The sequence below is a fragment of the Barbus barbus genome, assembly GCF_936440315.1.
Source record: "Barbus barbus genome assembly, chromosome: 3".
Lineage (NCBI taxonomy): Eukaryota > Metazoa > Chordata > Actinopteri > Cypriniformes > Cyprinidae > Barbus > Barbus barbus.
The window spans coordinates 1,429,308-1,444,599 of record NC_136731.1 but is presented as its reverse complement, the minus strand read 5'-3'; the positions used below and the strand labels follow the sequence as shown (position 1 = coordinate 1,444,599).

At 40.1% G+C, this 15,292-nt stretch overlaps 2 protein-coding genes across 2 annotated transcripts in view; both read right to left on the bottom strand.

Moving 5' to 3' along the window:
* Positions 1-15,292, bottom strand: part of LOC306856321 (uncharacterized protein) — a 1,000,538-nt gene that overhangs the window by 508,087 nt on the left and 477,159 nt on the right. The window lies entirely within an intron of this gene.
* Positions 2,180-13,805, bottom strand: LOC306847514 (uncharacterized protein). Its single transcript, XM_079381475.1, has 2 exons — positions 12,552-13,805; positions 2,180-6,222 (listed from the first exon to the last, which is right to left on the bottom strand). Exons 1-2 carry the CDS (start codon positions 13,597-13,599, stop codon positions 5,171-5,173), a joined length of 2,100 nt encoding a protein of 699 aa, XP_079237601.1. The 5' UTR covers positions 13,600-13,805; the 3' UTR covers positions 2,180-5,170.

Here is a 15,292-nt window from a genome sequence, read left to right as displayed (position 1 = left end):
GAGAGACTGTCAATGAGTGCTTTGAGGAACTGAAGTCTGTTTATATGTTCTTTGCTGAAATGCAAGGACACTCCTTTGAATTCTGCTACCTTAAGACCTTCGAAAGAACTTGTGAGTTTAAACTTAAAGACGTTTTATTAATTTGTCCAGTAGGCTATTTACTGTCATTTCATTGTTTTGGATAAATCGTGGCCAGGTTTTATTTATTTGTTTCTTGTTTAATAATGGGAAATAAATAATACAATGTGCTCACATTTTTACTAAAATTAAAGAAGGAATTAAATTTTTAATAAATGTTAAACGATTTCTTAATTCAGGCGTGTCATGTGCAGGTGTTGTCTACTGTATTTCCTGTTAAATAAGGACAGATAAAGGACGTCCATGTAGAAATTGTTATGTTTATTGTAGGAATTATTAAATGTAAATTTCAAACATTTGTATTTGTGACAAATAATGTGACACTGACATTAGCATATCCACATTGAATATGCTTCCACTTTTAATGCTCCAATACAAAGTAAACTACCTTTTCTTTATTTTATGGTAATGTAACATATCATTCAATAATATAAATAATCCTGCACACCTGTTAAATTTGTAAATTTAAAATACAGTGTAGTGTAACACAGTAAAACGTAAGCACAGGCTCATTTACTATGCTGCTTGACTTCGTTCTGAATAACAAACGCACTAAAGTACTAAATTTGCTTCGGTGAATATTAATTATTTTCACTAGTTTATCTTAGATTATAGACCAACTGCAAGCAATTTCGGCAGAATGCAATGCAAAATCTCTCATTTGTTCAGTTCACTTATTTGTTTGATAGTAATGACTGAAATTAATATAAGTTGTAATGTCAAAGATTTAAATGGCCCCCATAAACCTACTAGAACTACTGTCACGAAAAAAGGTTGACATTGCTTTGAATCAGAAAGCTCATTTGTGGAAGGATGATGTTCAAGCCAAGATGCAATAATAAATATTACGAGGTGGTCTCTTTTGCTGTGACTGACAATAAAACTAAAGGTATTTAAATATTTCCATTTAAGACAGAAATGGTGATAATCCTGACAGAACTGCCTGTACATCCCTTGTGAAAAATAATTCTCCCCATTGATAATTCTGTTTCTGCTTCAGTTGTTTGCACATTTACACACTATTTAATGCAGCACAGAGGCACATGGGAGTGCTTTAACCAGTTACAAATGCATAATGTTTTTGACATTTTAAACAAAACACTGAATAATGATATTTGAAATTATTTAAAAAATGAAAATAGACTTTAAATGTGAAATTAAAACCGCCAGTAGGTGGCAGAAAGTCACTGGTAATAAGTGAGTCATTGCGACTGAACCGAATCATTTAACGGTGGATTCATTCAGGAACGAAGCACTGTCATGTTGCTCAGAGATGCAAAACAGTGCTGTGGCTGTTTGGAATTATTTTTTAGCGGCAAAATGGAGCAAAAACTGGTAATACGGTGTCTAAAACGTAATGACGCTTTTCCACTGCATAGTACGGCACGGTACATAGCTTAGTTTTGGGATCATTCTTAATGCATTTGAATTGAATTTGAACACACTCTAAATGCGCATGTGCACTGTTTAACACGCTTCATCACCACGTAGGCTACTGTAAGCGTGTACTTCATAGGTGTTTTGTTTGGGTTTTGCAAAATACTCGATATTGTCAAATTGCAACAATTGATATTATTGCAGACGATATATATAATCGCACACACCTAGTGGTAACTTACAAACTTTGTTTTCTGATCGGATTTGGGAGACCATCATCCTCGAAGAGCCCAGATCATCGGATGATCCATTTGAAATGACTTTGTCTGTCCCCTTTGGGGTGCTTCTGTGTGAATGTATCGCCTTTCCCTAATTGCAGTTTATGTCCACGGGGTGCACTCTGTTGTAATGTAATGTAAGGGAAATAGGTCAATTTAGCTCAAAGGGAATAATTTATGATTTTATAGGGAATTTGAACAGACTCACTGTTACACGGCAGAGTCACTGAGCGATTCACTAAACGAGCCGTATAACAAACTCTGCACTGGATATTAAAATTCACCAAAATATAGTGAAAACACTATTTAATAGCACAGTGACAAGATCGGCAGATTAAGACATTAACTTGTAAGCACAAAACACAAGCTACTTCTCTTTTCAATATAAATCAGATTTTATTCATATAAACCTAAGACATAAACTAATCTAACACATGAACACACACATTCACACAGGTTGCAGAAAGAGAGAAAGTGAGGAAAGGATGTGTGTAGAGAATGAAAATGTGAAATCCCAAGTTTACAGCAATATGTGCTATTGCATAGACCTGAACAACCATCAATCACTCATTTAACCCTCGCATTGAGTTTCTCAATGAGACTAAAACATTATATTAAATGCACCAGCTCAGTTAGAATCTGGAGGTTACTTGCGTTGCCATTGTGTTAAGGGATTCCTTTCTGTTGTCTTCTTTGCAGAAAGGGGTTTCCCAAGGTTGATGATTGGCTAACAGTTCAGTGGTCGTTAGTAGTGAAGTCTTGGGCGTTGGCTGAAGTTGTGGTCTGGTTGAAGTTTGAAGCGGGTGCAGTCGGAGCTGGACTTTACAGCAAAATTTACTTTTGAACACGAAACTCAAAAGGAAAGAAAAGAAACTAAAGTAAAAGAATAAAAGGATGTAACGAGACTAGGTGGGTTTTCTTCTCATCGTGGTAGCAGCTGGCATGTAAGCCAGAGCACGCTCAAAGAGCGCTAAAAAGCAGCGTCGAAACACGATGGCAAAAGGCAAAAGCAAAAACAAGAAGAGGCAGATTCGATGATGTCCTGAGTTTTTAAACTCGGCTTTTGGACATGTCCCAATAAGTGTCTTGAGCAATTAGATATGATCTTAGCTTGTTTCACCTCCCCCTCCATAAAATCAACATGTTGTCAGGTCAGTGATGTCCCAACTTTACACGCTCTTGCAAATTATACTTTTGGATATGACTTCTATAACCAGAATATGATACATTTGACAGAATTAATGGAAAGAAACGTTTTAAGCACGATTTTTCAAACTCATACATACCAAACACGCATATGAATCCTTCAGCTATTCAATAGTTATTAAAAAGACATACACAATATGTGATTAAAATGATAGTCAATTGTGTGGGTTACATACATGATATGGAGTTATGCATAGAAATGATTAGTTGCTCATAAGTCCTTTTAAGATGATTTTAGGTGCATAAGAAAAAGAAAGTCTCTGTGTAGTTCTATGTAGAACAAAATACATATTCTGTGAAGACCAGAGAAAGGTTAACCCTCTGGGGCCGGCTGTATCGCCGGCGATACCAGTTAGTTAAGATCAGTGCAAAAGACACTAAAAATACTCATAATACAAATAAGTGTTATACATCAATCGAAACTGTTAAGTGTCTATTCTTTTTTGTGTACACTCACGATTACAACAAAACTTTGTGGTTTTGGGGGAAAAAGAAAACAAACAGGGTGCGCTCTCTGTCTTCTCCGTCTCTGCGATCTGTTTATAGTAACGCGTCACTAAAATGAAGTGTAACTCAGCAAATACTCAACACAGAGACATGAGATCTCTCTATAGAAAGCCTGAAGTGTCTACTTTCAAATGAAGTAAGTCATATCGAAAACAAACATGATGTGATAAAGTAATCCGTATGAAACCAACACGATGTTCAGTCTGTCTAGTCTAACTCATTATTTTTAATGAGATCCCGCCCCCTCGTGTTCACATGTAAATGATCACCACGTGACCCGCGCACGCTTGGAGACGCCAAACATAAACAAAGCGTCAGTGAAGAGATCATCACGGATACTGTTCGTTTCTGGAAGAAGAAGACGCACTGAGTAAAGGCTGGATTTCCCTAAAAATAAGAGCAAGAGTTGAAGATCCAGAAGAGAAGATCTGATGAGTAAGTAATGCTTGTTTTTTGCATTAGTTGGCGTGTTATTGTGACAAACTTGAACGCGTTTAGTTGGGTTTTTCCCAAACTACAACATGATGAATGCTACGCATCTAAGAATGTTTAATGTTCACAAATAGATTTAATAGCGTGCTAAACAATAATAATTAGCTTCTCAGATATAAAATATCCTTTTTTAATGGTACAAAGTACATCCTTTTGTAGTTCACAGCATACGTGAGTCTATGGCTACAGAATCATAACAGCTACTATAAAATCATACATACTAGACTATATGAATCTAAAATCATAGTTTTCCCCAAAATGTAATTCCAGACTACAATGTTGGAAATTGATGGACAATTCATTGTATTTAAATTACTTTTAGCACGATGTCTAGCCTACAAGACTGATTACTCAAAAGTCTTATTCAGGACGATTTAGTGTGGCTTTTATGGCTTTATTTCAGCTACATTTTGTTCCCCAAAACTTACCACGCATAATATTTTTTTTCTAAAAAATGCAAACATGTACATCCACCTTGGTCACATATTATTGTAGCATAGTTTGTGCTGAATACCAAAAAAAAATACATGTTGGTCAATAGTATGGTATAAGTAGCTGAAATAAGCACAAATATCAGGGCATGTCAAAACATCTCAAGGGCCCCAAAATCACCTCAGGCCCCAGAGGGTTAAAGGTCTCCTAAGGAATTTCAGTCTTGTGGGGGAACTAATCCAAGCAAGTCTGTAGCTCGTGATTTCTATCACAGATTTACATGTGACGGTCACACGGTGCATCTCTTTGACCATTAATCTTGATTACTTGCCCCAAATTTGACAATCTCCTTCTTGAGTTGGAATTATTAATAAGCGTTCCTTTTGTTTTAATGTTGCAAGCTGCTCACTGACAGAGTTGGTTGGTTCGCTTGCTTCAGACGGGCTGGCGCTAAGGATCTGATTTATGACATGGTCGTGTTTTCTTGGGGCCTCTCTGTGGAATTTGCTCTTTTAGTGGTTCTAACACCAATCTGATCGATTCTTAAATGGTCTGATTCATTCTGATATCCTACATGGTGTATGTTTTTTTTTTTCTTTTTGAGTCATTTTGTTTCTTCTTTTTGATGTGTAGTTTTTGTATCACTGTATGTTATTTTTTTCGTGTTTGAGTTCCTTTAAATACAATAAAAAATTATTGTTCACAAACAAATGCTTCCCACATGCAGTGCAGTGATATGCTTATTCTCCAGTGTGGATCCTCTCGTGTCTTTTCAGATTTGATGACACACTGAATCTCTTGTCACAGTGTGAACACTTATAAGGTTTATCTCCAGTGTGGATCATCTCATGTGTTTTCAGGTCTCCTGACTGAATAAATCTCATGTCACAGTGTGAACACTTATAAAGTTTCTCTCCAGTGTGGATCCTCTCGTGTCTTTTCAGATTTGATGACAGGCTGAATCTCTTGTCACAGTGTGAACACTCATAAGGTTTAGCTCCAGTGTGGCTCTTCTCATGTATTTGCAGATATGATGAATTACTGAATCTCATGTCACAGTGTGAACACTTATAAAGTTTCTCTCCAGTGTGGATCCTCTCGTGTCTTTTCAGATTTGATGACACACTGAATCTCTTGTCACAGTGTGAACACTTATAAGGTTTCTCTCCAGTGTGAATCCTCTCATGTAGTTTCAGATGTGATGAATTACTGAATCTCATGTCACAGTGTGAACACTCATAAGGTTTTTCTCCAGTGTGAATCATCTCATGCTGTTTTAAACACTCTGCTGAAGTAAAAGTCCTCCCACACTCAAAGCACATGTACTCTCTCACAGCAGGATGTATTTTCTGATGTTCTTTCAAATTTTGTAGACACAAAAAACTGTTACCACACAAATTACATGAATATGGCTTCTCCTTTATATGAAATTTCAGGTGTGTTCTCAGATATGAAGCCCTCGAAAATGTTTTGCCGCATTGATCACATGTGTACAGTTTCTCTCTAGTGTGGATGTTCATGTGGCCCTTAAGGTGTGCTGATTGTGTGAAACTCTTCCCGCACTGATCACAAGTGTACGGTTTCTCTCCAGTATGAACTCTCATGTGATGCTCAAGACTTGTTTTGCGTGTGAAACTCTTTCCACACTGAGTGCAGATGCAAGATTTCTTGGCTCTTTTCATTAAATCTTTCTGTTTGGTTTGAAAGGAACTCAAATGTTTTTCTCCAGTTTTGACATTTTTCTCCTCAACTTCACTTGATTCTTCATTCTCCACTTTTTCTTCAGTCAACTCTGAAATAAAATAAAAAATGGTTAATTTACAGTAACTTGTAAAAAGCTGAGAAATGTGAACATAAAAGTTAACCCTGATGTAACAGCGGAGGGCTCCAGACTAACATGTGAGAGCAGCTCCCCTAAGTTCTACAGATGGTGGCACCAGAAGTAGATTTGGTAGCGCTGGGTAGAGGCCTGCACAGGCCTAAAATACAGGACCGACGCCTTATCATATAATTCTTACCCTATTCTGACACGAGCCTGTGTTTTTTTCCCCTTCTCCCAAAACAGCTTATACTACTGTTTCAGATAATGAATTAGTTTTGTTTTGTATGTAATTGCAAATTAAAAGCATTTGTTGTTCGTTAACCCCCTGGGGTCGAAGCCTGCTATAGTATTCTTTATGACTGCAAAAAGAACTAAAAATACTCTGTCAGTTTTGATCGTACAGATAAGAATAAGGTATCGTCTGAAACTAAAAGGGTCTACTTTTATTTGTCTATAGTCATAATAACAACGTAACAATGTGCTTTTCTAAAATAAAGAAAATAAACGGGGTGCGTTCTCTGCTGTCTAGGTCTCTGTCACCTCTCTTCAGAGACACCTAAAAATAAAACAACCTGAATCTCCGTGAATACTTGCCTCAGAGTAATTAGAAATATATGTATAGAAAGCTAGAAATGTCTACTTTTAAATGAAGTCACATCCAAAACAAATATTATGTTTTGAAGTAATCCGTATGAAACCAATGCGATATCTAGTTTTCCAAATTTACCAAATCATTATATCTAATGAGATCATGCCCACGAGCCGATCGCGCTTTTCAACATAAAGTTCACTGGCATATGCATCCTTTTTGTTATGTATCTAAGGTATCAGATTAATATCATAGGAAGTGTCATAGATGTTACGGTACCGTGGTTGTAGTATAAAAAGCGCTCGACCAAGGCATAAACAAAAGGAGTAGTCTTTAATAGACAGCATCAACACACGTTTGACAATTGTTAACTTATGAACAGACACAAACCAAGGGAAAACTCAGGACTTATAAAGGGGCTGGAACAAACGAGTAAACAAGATAATTAAATCAAACACAGGTGACGGGGATGATAGATAATTAACTAATGACAGGAACTAAAACAGGAAGAACCAAATATGGGCAAAAGGGAAACTAAACAGAAACAGATACGTTACAGTATCTCCCCCTCCCGGAAGGTACGTCCCGCACCGTAACAGTAACATCGGGGAGGGGGGGTGGGCGTCCTGGAGGCTGGAGCAGGGTCAGGACAGGACAGGGAAGCCTCCAGGGCGGATCAGGAGACTCGGGAGGCCATGGCGGAACTGGAGACTCGGGACGCCATGGCGGATCGGGGAGCTTGGACGGCCATGGCGGATCGGGGTCCTTGGACGGCCATGGCGGATCGAGGTCCTTGGGCGGCCATGGCGGATCGGGGTCCTTTGTGGCCTTGGCCCTTGACCTGGCCACACAGGCTGAGACTATATGCCCCCCCCCCAAAAAAAATTTCTTTGGGAACGTTCCCCTCTGGCGGCCATACTGGAGGAGCAGGTTCATGGGAACGCTCAGGAGGAGAGGGCTCTTGGGGGCGCTCTGGAGGAGCGGGCACTAGAGGGCGCTCTTGCAGCACGGACTCTGTGGGGCGCTCTTGCAGCGCGGACACTGGAGGATCGTGAACAGCACTCTTGGCCGTGACTTGAGAACTGGATTCTCGGGATTCGGGATTGGCACTCCTGGCCGTGACATGAGAACTGGATTCTCGGAGATCGGGATCGGCACTCCTGGCTGTGACATGAGAACTGGATTCTCGGGGATCGGCACTCCTGGCCGTGATTTGAGATCTGGATTCTCGGGGGCGCTCTGAAAGCGCGGATTCAGAGGGGCGCTCTTGTAGCGCGGAGCTGGATGGAACCAGCGGAGACGAAGGAGAGCTAATAAATAAATAATTTTAATAAAGTTCAAATTGTTTTCAGTTTACACATCTGATAGGCTACGTTTACATTAGTGTGTGTTCATTTTAAAACACATCATCACTTCTAGGTTGTTAAAGACTTCAAGAAATTTAAAATCTTCATCCACTATCATAAGTGGGTGTTTTATTTTCTTTCACCATATGTTTTATTGTTATTAAATTCTGGTGTAGTATGTCTAATTATTTGAATGCATAAAAAAACTTAGTTTATTTAAATTTATTCTTAAAATAGCCTAATGAAAGGTTTTATTTTTCCTCAGAAATTCTGTGTTCTGTATCTGGTTTTCAAATGAAGACATAAAACATTCATTTTCAGTAATTTAAAGATAAATTAAATTAAAGTTTATTTATTTTGGCAAACAAAGGGGTTTACTATTAAAATAAAAAAATGGAATAACTGTTGTGTGATCATTACTAAAAAAATAAAAATAAAGTTTTAATAATTTTAATAGTAGCCTAGTAGTATGTACTGTCCGCTGAACAATATTAATATATTTCTGCCGCAGTGTCTTCCAAGTTAAACCGAACTTTTATTTTGACGGGTTGCCTGGAATACCTTTACAGTTCTGTGTGTATATGATATGACGTTAGTTTTACTCGAATCAAACGGTAAAATGCTCATTAAGTGACTCTCACAGCAGTTCTGGAGATGTTGTTCATGTGTTTATGTCCTCATTTAGTTAGGCGGCAGACGCTGAAATCACCGCAAGCGTCACGCGAGCTTCAGTCTGTGTGTAGTAAACAAACCGCGCGATATAGAGAGCGGACTGTTCCGTCCTGTCTGTTCAGTTTCGTGGGGTCTGGTCTACTCGTTACTCCCCGGTGTTCCTGTCTGTGTCTTGCCCTGCCTTGATGTCATAAGTAAAGACATATTTGAGTTTACATCCTCGTCTGCGTATTCCTGTGTCCTCCTCGTGTGTGCACCGTGACAGAAGACCAGACCTAAACAGTAAGCGGTGCCCCTTCACTTCGTTTTATTTTTCTTTTTCAAAAAGTCTTTTGTTTGTTCCTGTTTTGTCTGTCCCTCGCGGCATGGAAGTCGCCGCTCGGCATCCCGCCTTAGCCCACTGCAAGTCCGCGTGGGAGTTCGGCGGGATCACCGCGAGTCCGCTGGCCGCGAGCCCTCCAGCCCGCCGTTCGCGGGAGATATCAGCCGCTGCCCGCGGCTATCCCAAGCCTGCCGCTCAGTCCAGCCCGCCGTTCGCGGGAGATCACGCCGCTTCCCGCGGCTCACCCAGGCCTGCCGGTCCGCCTCTGACTCAAGCCCACCGGATTGCCGCTGACTCAAGCCCACCGGATTGCCGCTGACTCAAGCCTGCCGCCTCTGACCCTATCCCCGTGGATCAAGTCCACACGTCACGGCCAGGAGTGCCGTGTGTATGTCTCTTTGTGCCCACAGGAACATTTTAAACTTACCATGTCATGTCTTGTCTTGTCCATGGAGACTCGTCTGGGGCAGGCGGCTCCTTGAGTTGTGGCCATGGAGGCCAGTCGCAGCCGCTTGCCCCCCCTGTCGCAGAAGTGGAGGAGGTTGCTGAGGGACCCTGTGAGGGCCCCTGACTCCTCGTCATGCCCAGAGGAAGCCTCAGCTTCCTAGCCAGCCCAGGAGGGCTTCTGGTTCCTGTGGGATGTCCTGTCGTGTTTGTCTGACCCTGGAGGGTTTCCTGTCTTGTCTTGTACTGTCTTGTTTGTCTAGCCCCGGAGGACTCCTGATACCCCCTGGATTCCCCAAGGAAATTTTGGGGGGGGGTAGTAGAGCTCTGGGTGGAGTGGGCGGGCCGAAGAAGGATGCCACGGCCACAAGTACCACCTGCCATGGCCTCCTGAGCTCCCTGCTCCGCCATGGCCTCTAGAGCTCCCAGCCCTGCCATGGGTCCTGTCTGTCTGTTCCGCCCACCCCCCCTCCCCGATGGAACTGTTAAGGCTCGGGACGAGCCTTTCGGGAGGGGGGAGTTATGTCAGTCCTCTGTCGTGTCTGTCATGTGTTCCCGCCTCATGTTTCCTTATTTGGTTTGTTTCCTGTCCTTGTTAAATGTTATCATTAGTTAATTCTTGTCCAGCCGTGTTCGTCTCGTTATCTATGATTATCCCCTATATATTAGTCCTGTCTGTTCAGTTTCGTGTGGTCTGGTCTACTCGTTACTCCCCGGTGTTTGATGTCTGTGGTTTGCCCTGCCTTGTCTTGCCCTGCCTTGATGTTATCAGTAAAGACTATTATTTAAAGTTATATCCTCGTCTGCGTGTTCCTGGTTCCTCCCTTGTGTGTGCACCGTGACAGTATCAAAATCTTGAAAAAATAAGCCGTATTTTCTAGCAACACTGAAACCACGCCCACTCGCGGGAAATCGGCCAACTCTCTCAACTGTCTTCCTCTAGCAGCTTAATTTAAATTAGGAGACCGAGCTCAGTTGTTTTGTAAATTATCGCAACCAGGTATTAACGTGACGAAGTCATAGCTAGCTAGCAAACTGTAGGCTGTAGTAACTAACGGTAATGACAGTAACTCACAATGAAGCAGACGAACCACTGATGCTAATGCGCTCTAGTTATTACAGTGTTTACCGTGTTTTAGAGCAGGACTTGAATTTCGTCGTGGGTTTGCGACTATTAATAATTATTATTCTACTCATTCCCACAGGTTCTGTGCTTATAACTCGATGACAGATGACGCAATGTATCATTTGCACGTGCTTTTGAGTCGTGCTCATTTAAAATGAAAAAGAACTCACTCACGCGCTCTCTTATTGACCATTTTCTGTGAGCCCACAGATCACGATAAAGTGAGTGACAGCTTTTCAAGATTATTAAGGGAGTTTGCAAATGCGATATTGATTTGATTCAACAGTTCAATAAACAATAAGTTAATATTAAGTGACTTACGTTGTCTGAATATAACACTACTGCCTGATTTTGTGCCATTTCATCAAGGAAAATAGTTCCAAATAAAGTAACAGCTGAGTTGCTGCGCACAGACACAAGCACACTGTCCCCCGGTTTCACAGACAAGGCTTAAGCCTAGCCCTAGACTAAAATGTAGCCCAAGTCTGAGCCGTTTCAACTGAAAGAAACTTGCACTGCCTGATCTTATAATATATCAGTGCTTTTGTTTTGTGTCAAGATGCACACCAGTTTTTTTATTCTAAGCAAGTTTATAAAAATTTCTTAAATGTCCTAATTGAACTACGGCCTAATCCTGGTTTAGTCTAAGCCCTATCTGTGAAACCAGGCCTGGATGTTTATATTTCAACAAATGACAACTATAATTGAATCCCTGGAAGGTTGAACAGTTTTGTAGCATTTTAAAATGCTGGTTTAATGTAGTAAGACAGTGATGCTAAAAGACACGCAGATGAGGCCAGAATATTAACTTGTTTAAGTGTTTTCCTCCCTTTAGAAAATCGTAATGAAGAAAACGCTCATGCATTTAAAAGTTCATATTTTGGGTTCATCAGTTTTTCTGCAGATACTATGCTTTATTAGTAAGGATGTGTACAGATTTTGGTCTTTTAATATCACTCTCGTTGTACATAAAGCATTCTTTATATGAGACGTGTGAACTTGACGTGTAAATAAACACATTTTGGGCTTATGTGCGTATCTGCACGTAGTATATCCTTTACAATTTTTGTCTTTATAGCTGTCATGGTGCATTAAGCCACATGAAGCATTATTTGTGTTAAGCGTATCAATATCTCTGTTCAAGTTTGCTAATTCACAAGCCGAGTGAGAGTCATACTCACGAAGGTGATGTTAATTATTAAACCAAACAAAATGAAAACTTTGCAGCAATACCATTGTTTTATTGAGTGACAGACAGTGGGTTTAATCGGTGACATTATTAATAGATTTACTATCCTTTTTTACTTCTCGTCATCTCTGCGACCTGCTTCCCCTGGGGTTTTTACAGAGAAAAGGTGAAAAAATACACTGCAGTGTCTCTCAGAACGAGTACTGAAGTTTCTTTTGCAATTCTCCATGCAGCATGAATGACAAACAGTGGTGACATTTTCCACAATCAGGACAGAAAGCGTCCGCTTCACATTCTCTGTAGCACCAGATCACAACAGAAGTCATTTAAAGTTACCTTTGCTCTAGAACATTGCTCTGTTCTTAAACAAACTAAATAGCCTTATGTTATTTATCTTATTTACACGCCAGCATGTCATTTCTCTCTCTACATGGCATGGCAGAGATCCACCCTGATATTCATATATAGCTACATTACCTGAAGCTACTTGATAGCTCATGGCAAAATTATAATTACACAATGTGCAAAATGCAAGATTTTTAAAGCTTTGTAAGCCTAATGTAACATTACCACAAACAGTTATTAAAGATCAATGAAGAATAAACACCAACCTTCTGGTTCCTCATGTTTTATTATGAAGGGTTCTGGTTCCTCTTGTTTTATTCTGAAGGGTTCTGGTTCCTCTTGATTTATTCTGAAGGGTTCTGGTTCCTCTTGTTTTATTCTGAAGGGTTCTGGTTCCTCCTGTTTTATTATGAAGGGTTCTGGTTCCTCGTGTTTTATTATGAAGGGTTCTGGTTCCTCGTGTTTTATTATTAAGGGTTCTGGTTCCTCTCGATTTATTCTGAAGGGTTCTGGTTCCTCTCGATTTATTCTGAAGGGTTCTGGTTCCTCTCGATTTATTCTGAAGGCTTCTGGTTCCTCTCGTTTTATTATGAAGGGTTCTGGTTCCTCTCGATTTATTCTGAAGGGTTCTGGTTCCTCTCGATTTATTCTGAAGGGTTCTGGTTCCTCTCGATTTATTCTGAAGGCTTCTGGTTCCTCTCGTTTTATTATGAAGGGTTCTGGTTCCTCTCGTTTTATTCTGAAGGGTTCTGGTTCCTCTCGTTTTATTATGAAGGGTTCTGGTTCCTCTCGTTTTATTCTGAAGGGTTCTGGTTCCTCCTGTTTTATTATGAAGGGTTCTGGTTCCTCTCGATTTATTATGAAGGGTTCTGGTTCCTCTCGTTTTATTATGAAGGGTTCTGGTTCCTCTCGTTTTATTATGAAGGGTTCTGGTTCCTCCTGTTTTATTATGAAGGGTTCTGGTTCCTCTCGATTTATTATGAAGGGTTCTGGTTCCTCTCGTTTTATTATGAAGGGTTCTGGTTCCTCCTGTTTTATTATGAAGGGTTCTGGTTCCTCTCGATTTATTATGAAGGGTTCTGGTTCTTCTTGTTTTATTCTGAAGGGTTTTGGTTCCTCTTGATTTATTATGAAGGGTTCTGGTTCCTCTTGTTTTATTATGAAGGGTTCTGGTTCCTCTTGATTTATTCTACAGGTTTCTGGTTCCGCCTGTTTTATTATGAAGGGTTCTGGTTCCTCTTGTTTTATTATCCTCGGTTCTGGTTCTGGTTCCTCGTGTTTTATTCTCATGTTCTCCTCTTTAACAAACACCATCTTCACAGCAGATCTCAGTTCAGCTGATTCTCCTCCAGATATTCCTGCTTGCTTCAACACTGAGTCAAGACTGTGATGATCAGAACATTACAGGTTTACTGAGCTGATTCAAACCCTGTATTCCTCGGTTTACAGAAACAACATTTCTAACTGTTTGTATCCCGACAGAACAACAGAGATCATGGTGAAACTGAACTTCTTCCTCTGAGGTTTAATAGTGTTTGGAAAACAAACGAATGTGTTTTAGCGCCGCCTGCTGGACTGGAGGGAATGGATTTTTTAAATTATTATTATCTGCACAAATAAATGAAAAGAACTTTAGATGATAGACTCTTATAGATGGTATTTGATCAGCATCAACAGTATTCGTGTGTGAGGAGTAGAGGAGAAAAAGGAGTCGCAGCATGTAAAGATGGAATTAAGAGCAATGAAAACACGTGACAACAACACGATGTAACCTAATAATAATAATAATAACTAAATCCAAGCACCACATCTCGGCCAGATTACGGGGTCTGCAGGGGTTTTGGGGCCCTGGAGAAGTTTTACATGCCCTGACATTTGTGTTTTTCTGTATCTTTTTTCAGTGACATATTAACGGCTAAAGTTTCATCAGTACAAACTGGGCTACAATAATATGTGAGCATAGTTTTACTTCACTACTTTCCATAAAACATAGTTAAAACAGTGTTTGAATTGTGTCAAAGCTCTTGGGGGTCTCCCTGGACCTACCTATCCACCCCCCACATTCCCCAACCCTTTTACAACCATTAAATAACAATAATAATAAAAAAAATACATTTAACTTTATTTACTCTTTTTTATTTTATTTTTGTGTACATTTCAAACCACTTGTATGAATCTGAGCATTTACTAATGAATTAATATTTTTTTTTTATTATTTTGCACATTTCTATTAATGTTAATGTACAAAAAAAAAAAACACAATCCTTTAACACTTTGCATTCAGAACTAATATTGGAAATGAACATGCTATCTACTCTTTCTGTCTTTCTGCCAAAGTAAGCATGTACACTAAACCAATGATGAGGGCACTTTCTGAAACACTTCATTGGCTACTGTTTAGAATGGCCCACAGTGACCTGATTTGTCTCTCTTCGTTTTACAGTTTGCAGTTGACAGACAATGTTTCTCCCTTAGCCAGGACTGAATATAGAGGTAAGGGTCAAACGTGTGGAGAGGGGGGCCATTAAGGTCAATGAAAAGTACAGCAGAAAGGCTGCTGGCTCGAAGGCGATTACTTGCATCTGTGGCAGTGGCATTGAGGGCAGAGAAGCCTCTTTCACACTCAGCAGAACTTGCCAGGTATGTTTTACTGGCAGTCGCCAGTTTTTTTGAGGACCTTCCCATTCTGGTCATTGTTCAGCTTCCGGTTCCTGAAATCCTCAACTGCTTCCCTACTTGATACTCCAAGCATCTTTGCCAGGTCATGGATCTCTTTCTCCCCAAAGAGAACAAGACACTCTCTGAATTTTGGCCAGCTGAGGGGATTCTGTGGTGCTACAATCTTCATGAGCTTAGTGTCAGGCATTCAGTGAAGAGAGACTGTCAATGAGTGCTTTGAGGAACTGAAGTCTGTTTATATGTTCTTTGCTGAAATGCAAGGACACTCCTTTGAATTCTGCTACCTTAAGACCTTCGAAAGAACTTGTGAGTTTAAACTTAAAGACGT

Excerpts from the sequence above, each read along its gene's own strand:
- LOC306847514 (XM_079381475.1), bottom strand. The coding sequence starts at position 13,599 with ATGGTGTTTGTTAAAGAGGAGAACATGAGAATAAAACACGAGGAACCA. Across the intron at positions 6,223-12,551 it reads AAAACATGAGGAACCAGAAG|AGTTGACTGAAGAAAAAGTG; the intron begins GTTGGTGTTTAT and ends ATTTTATTTCAG.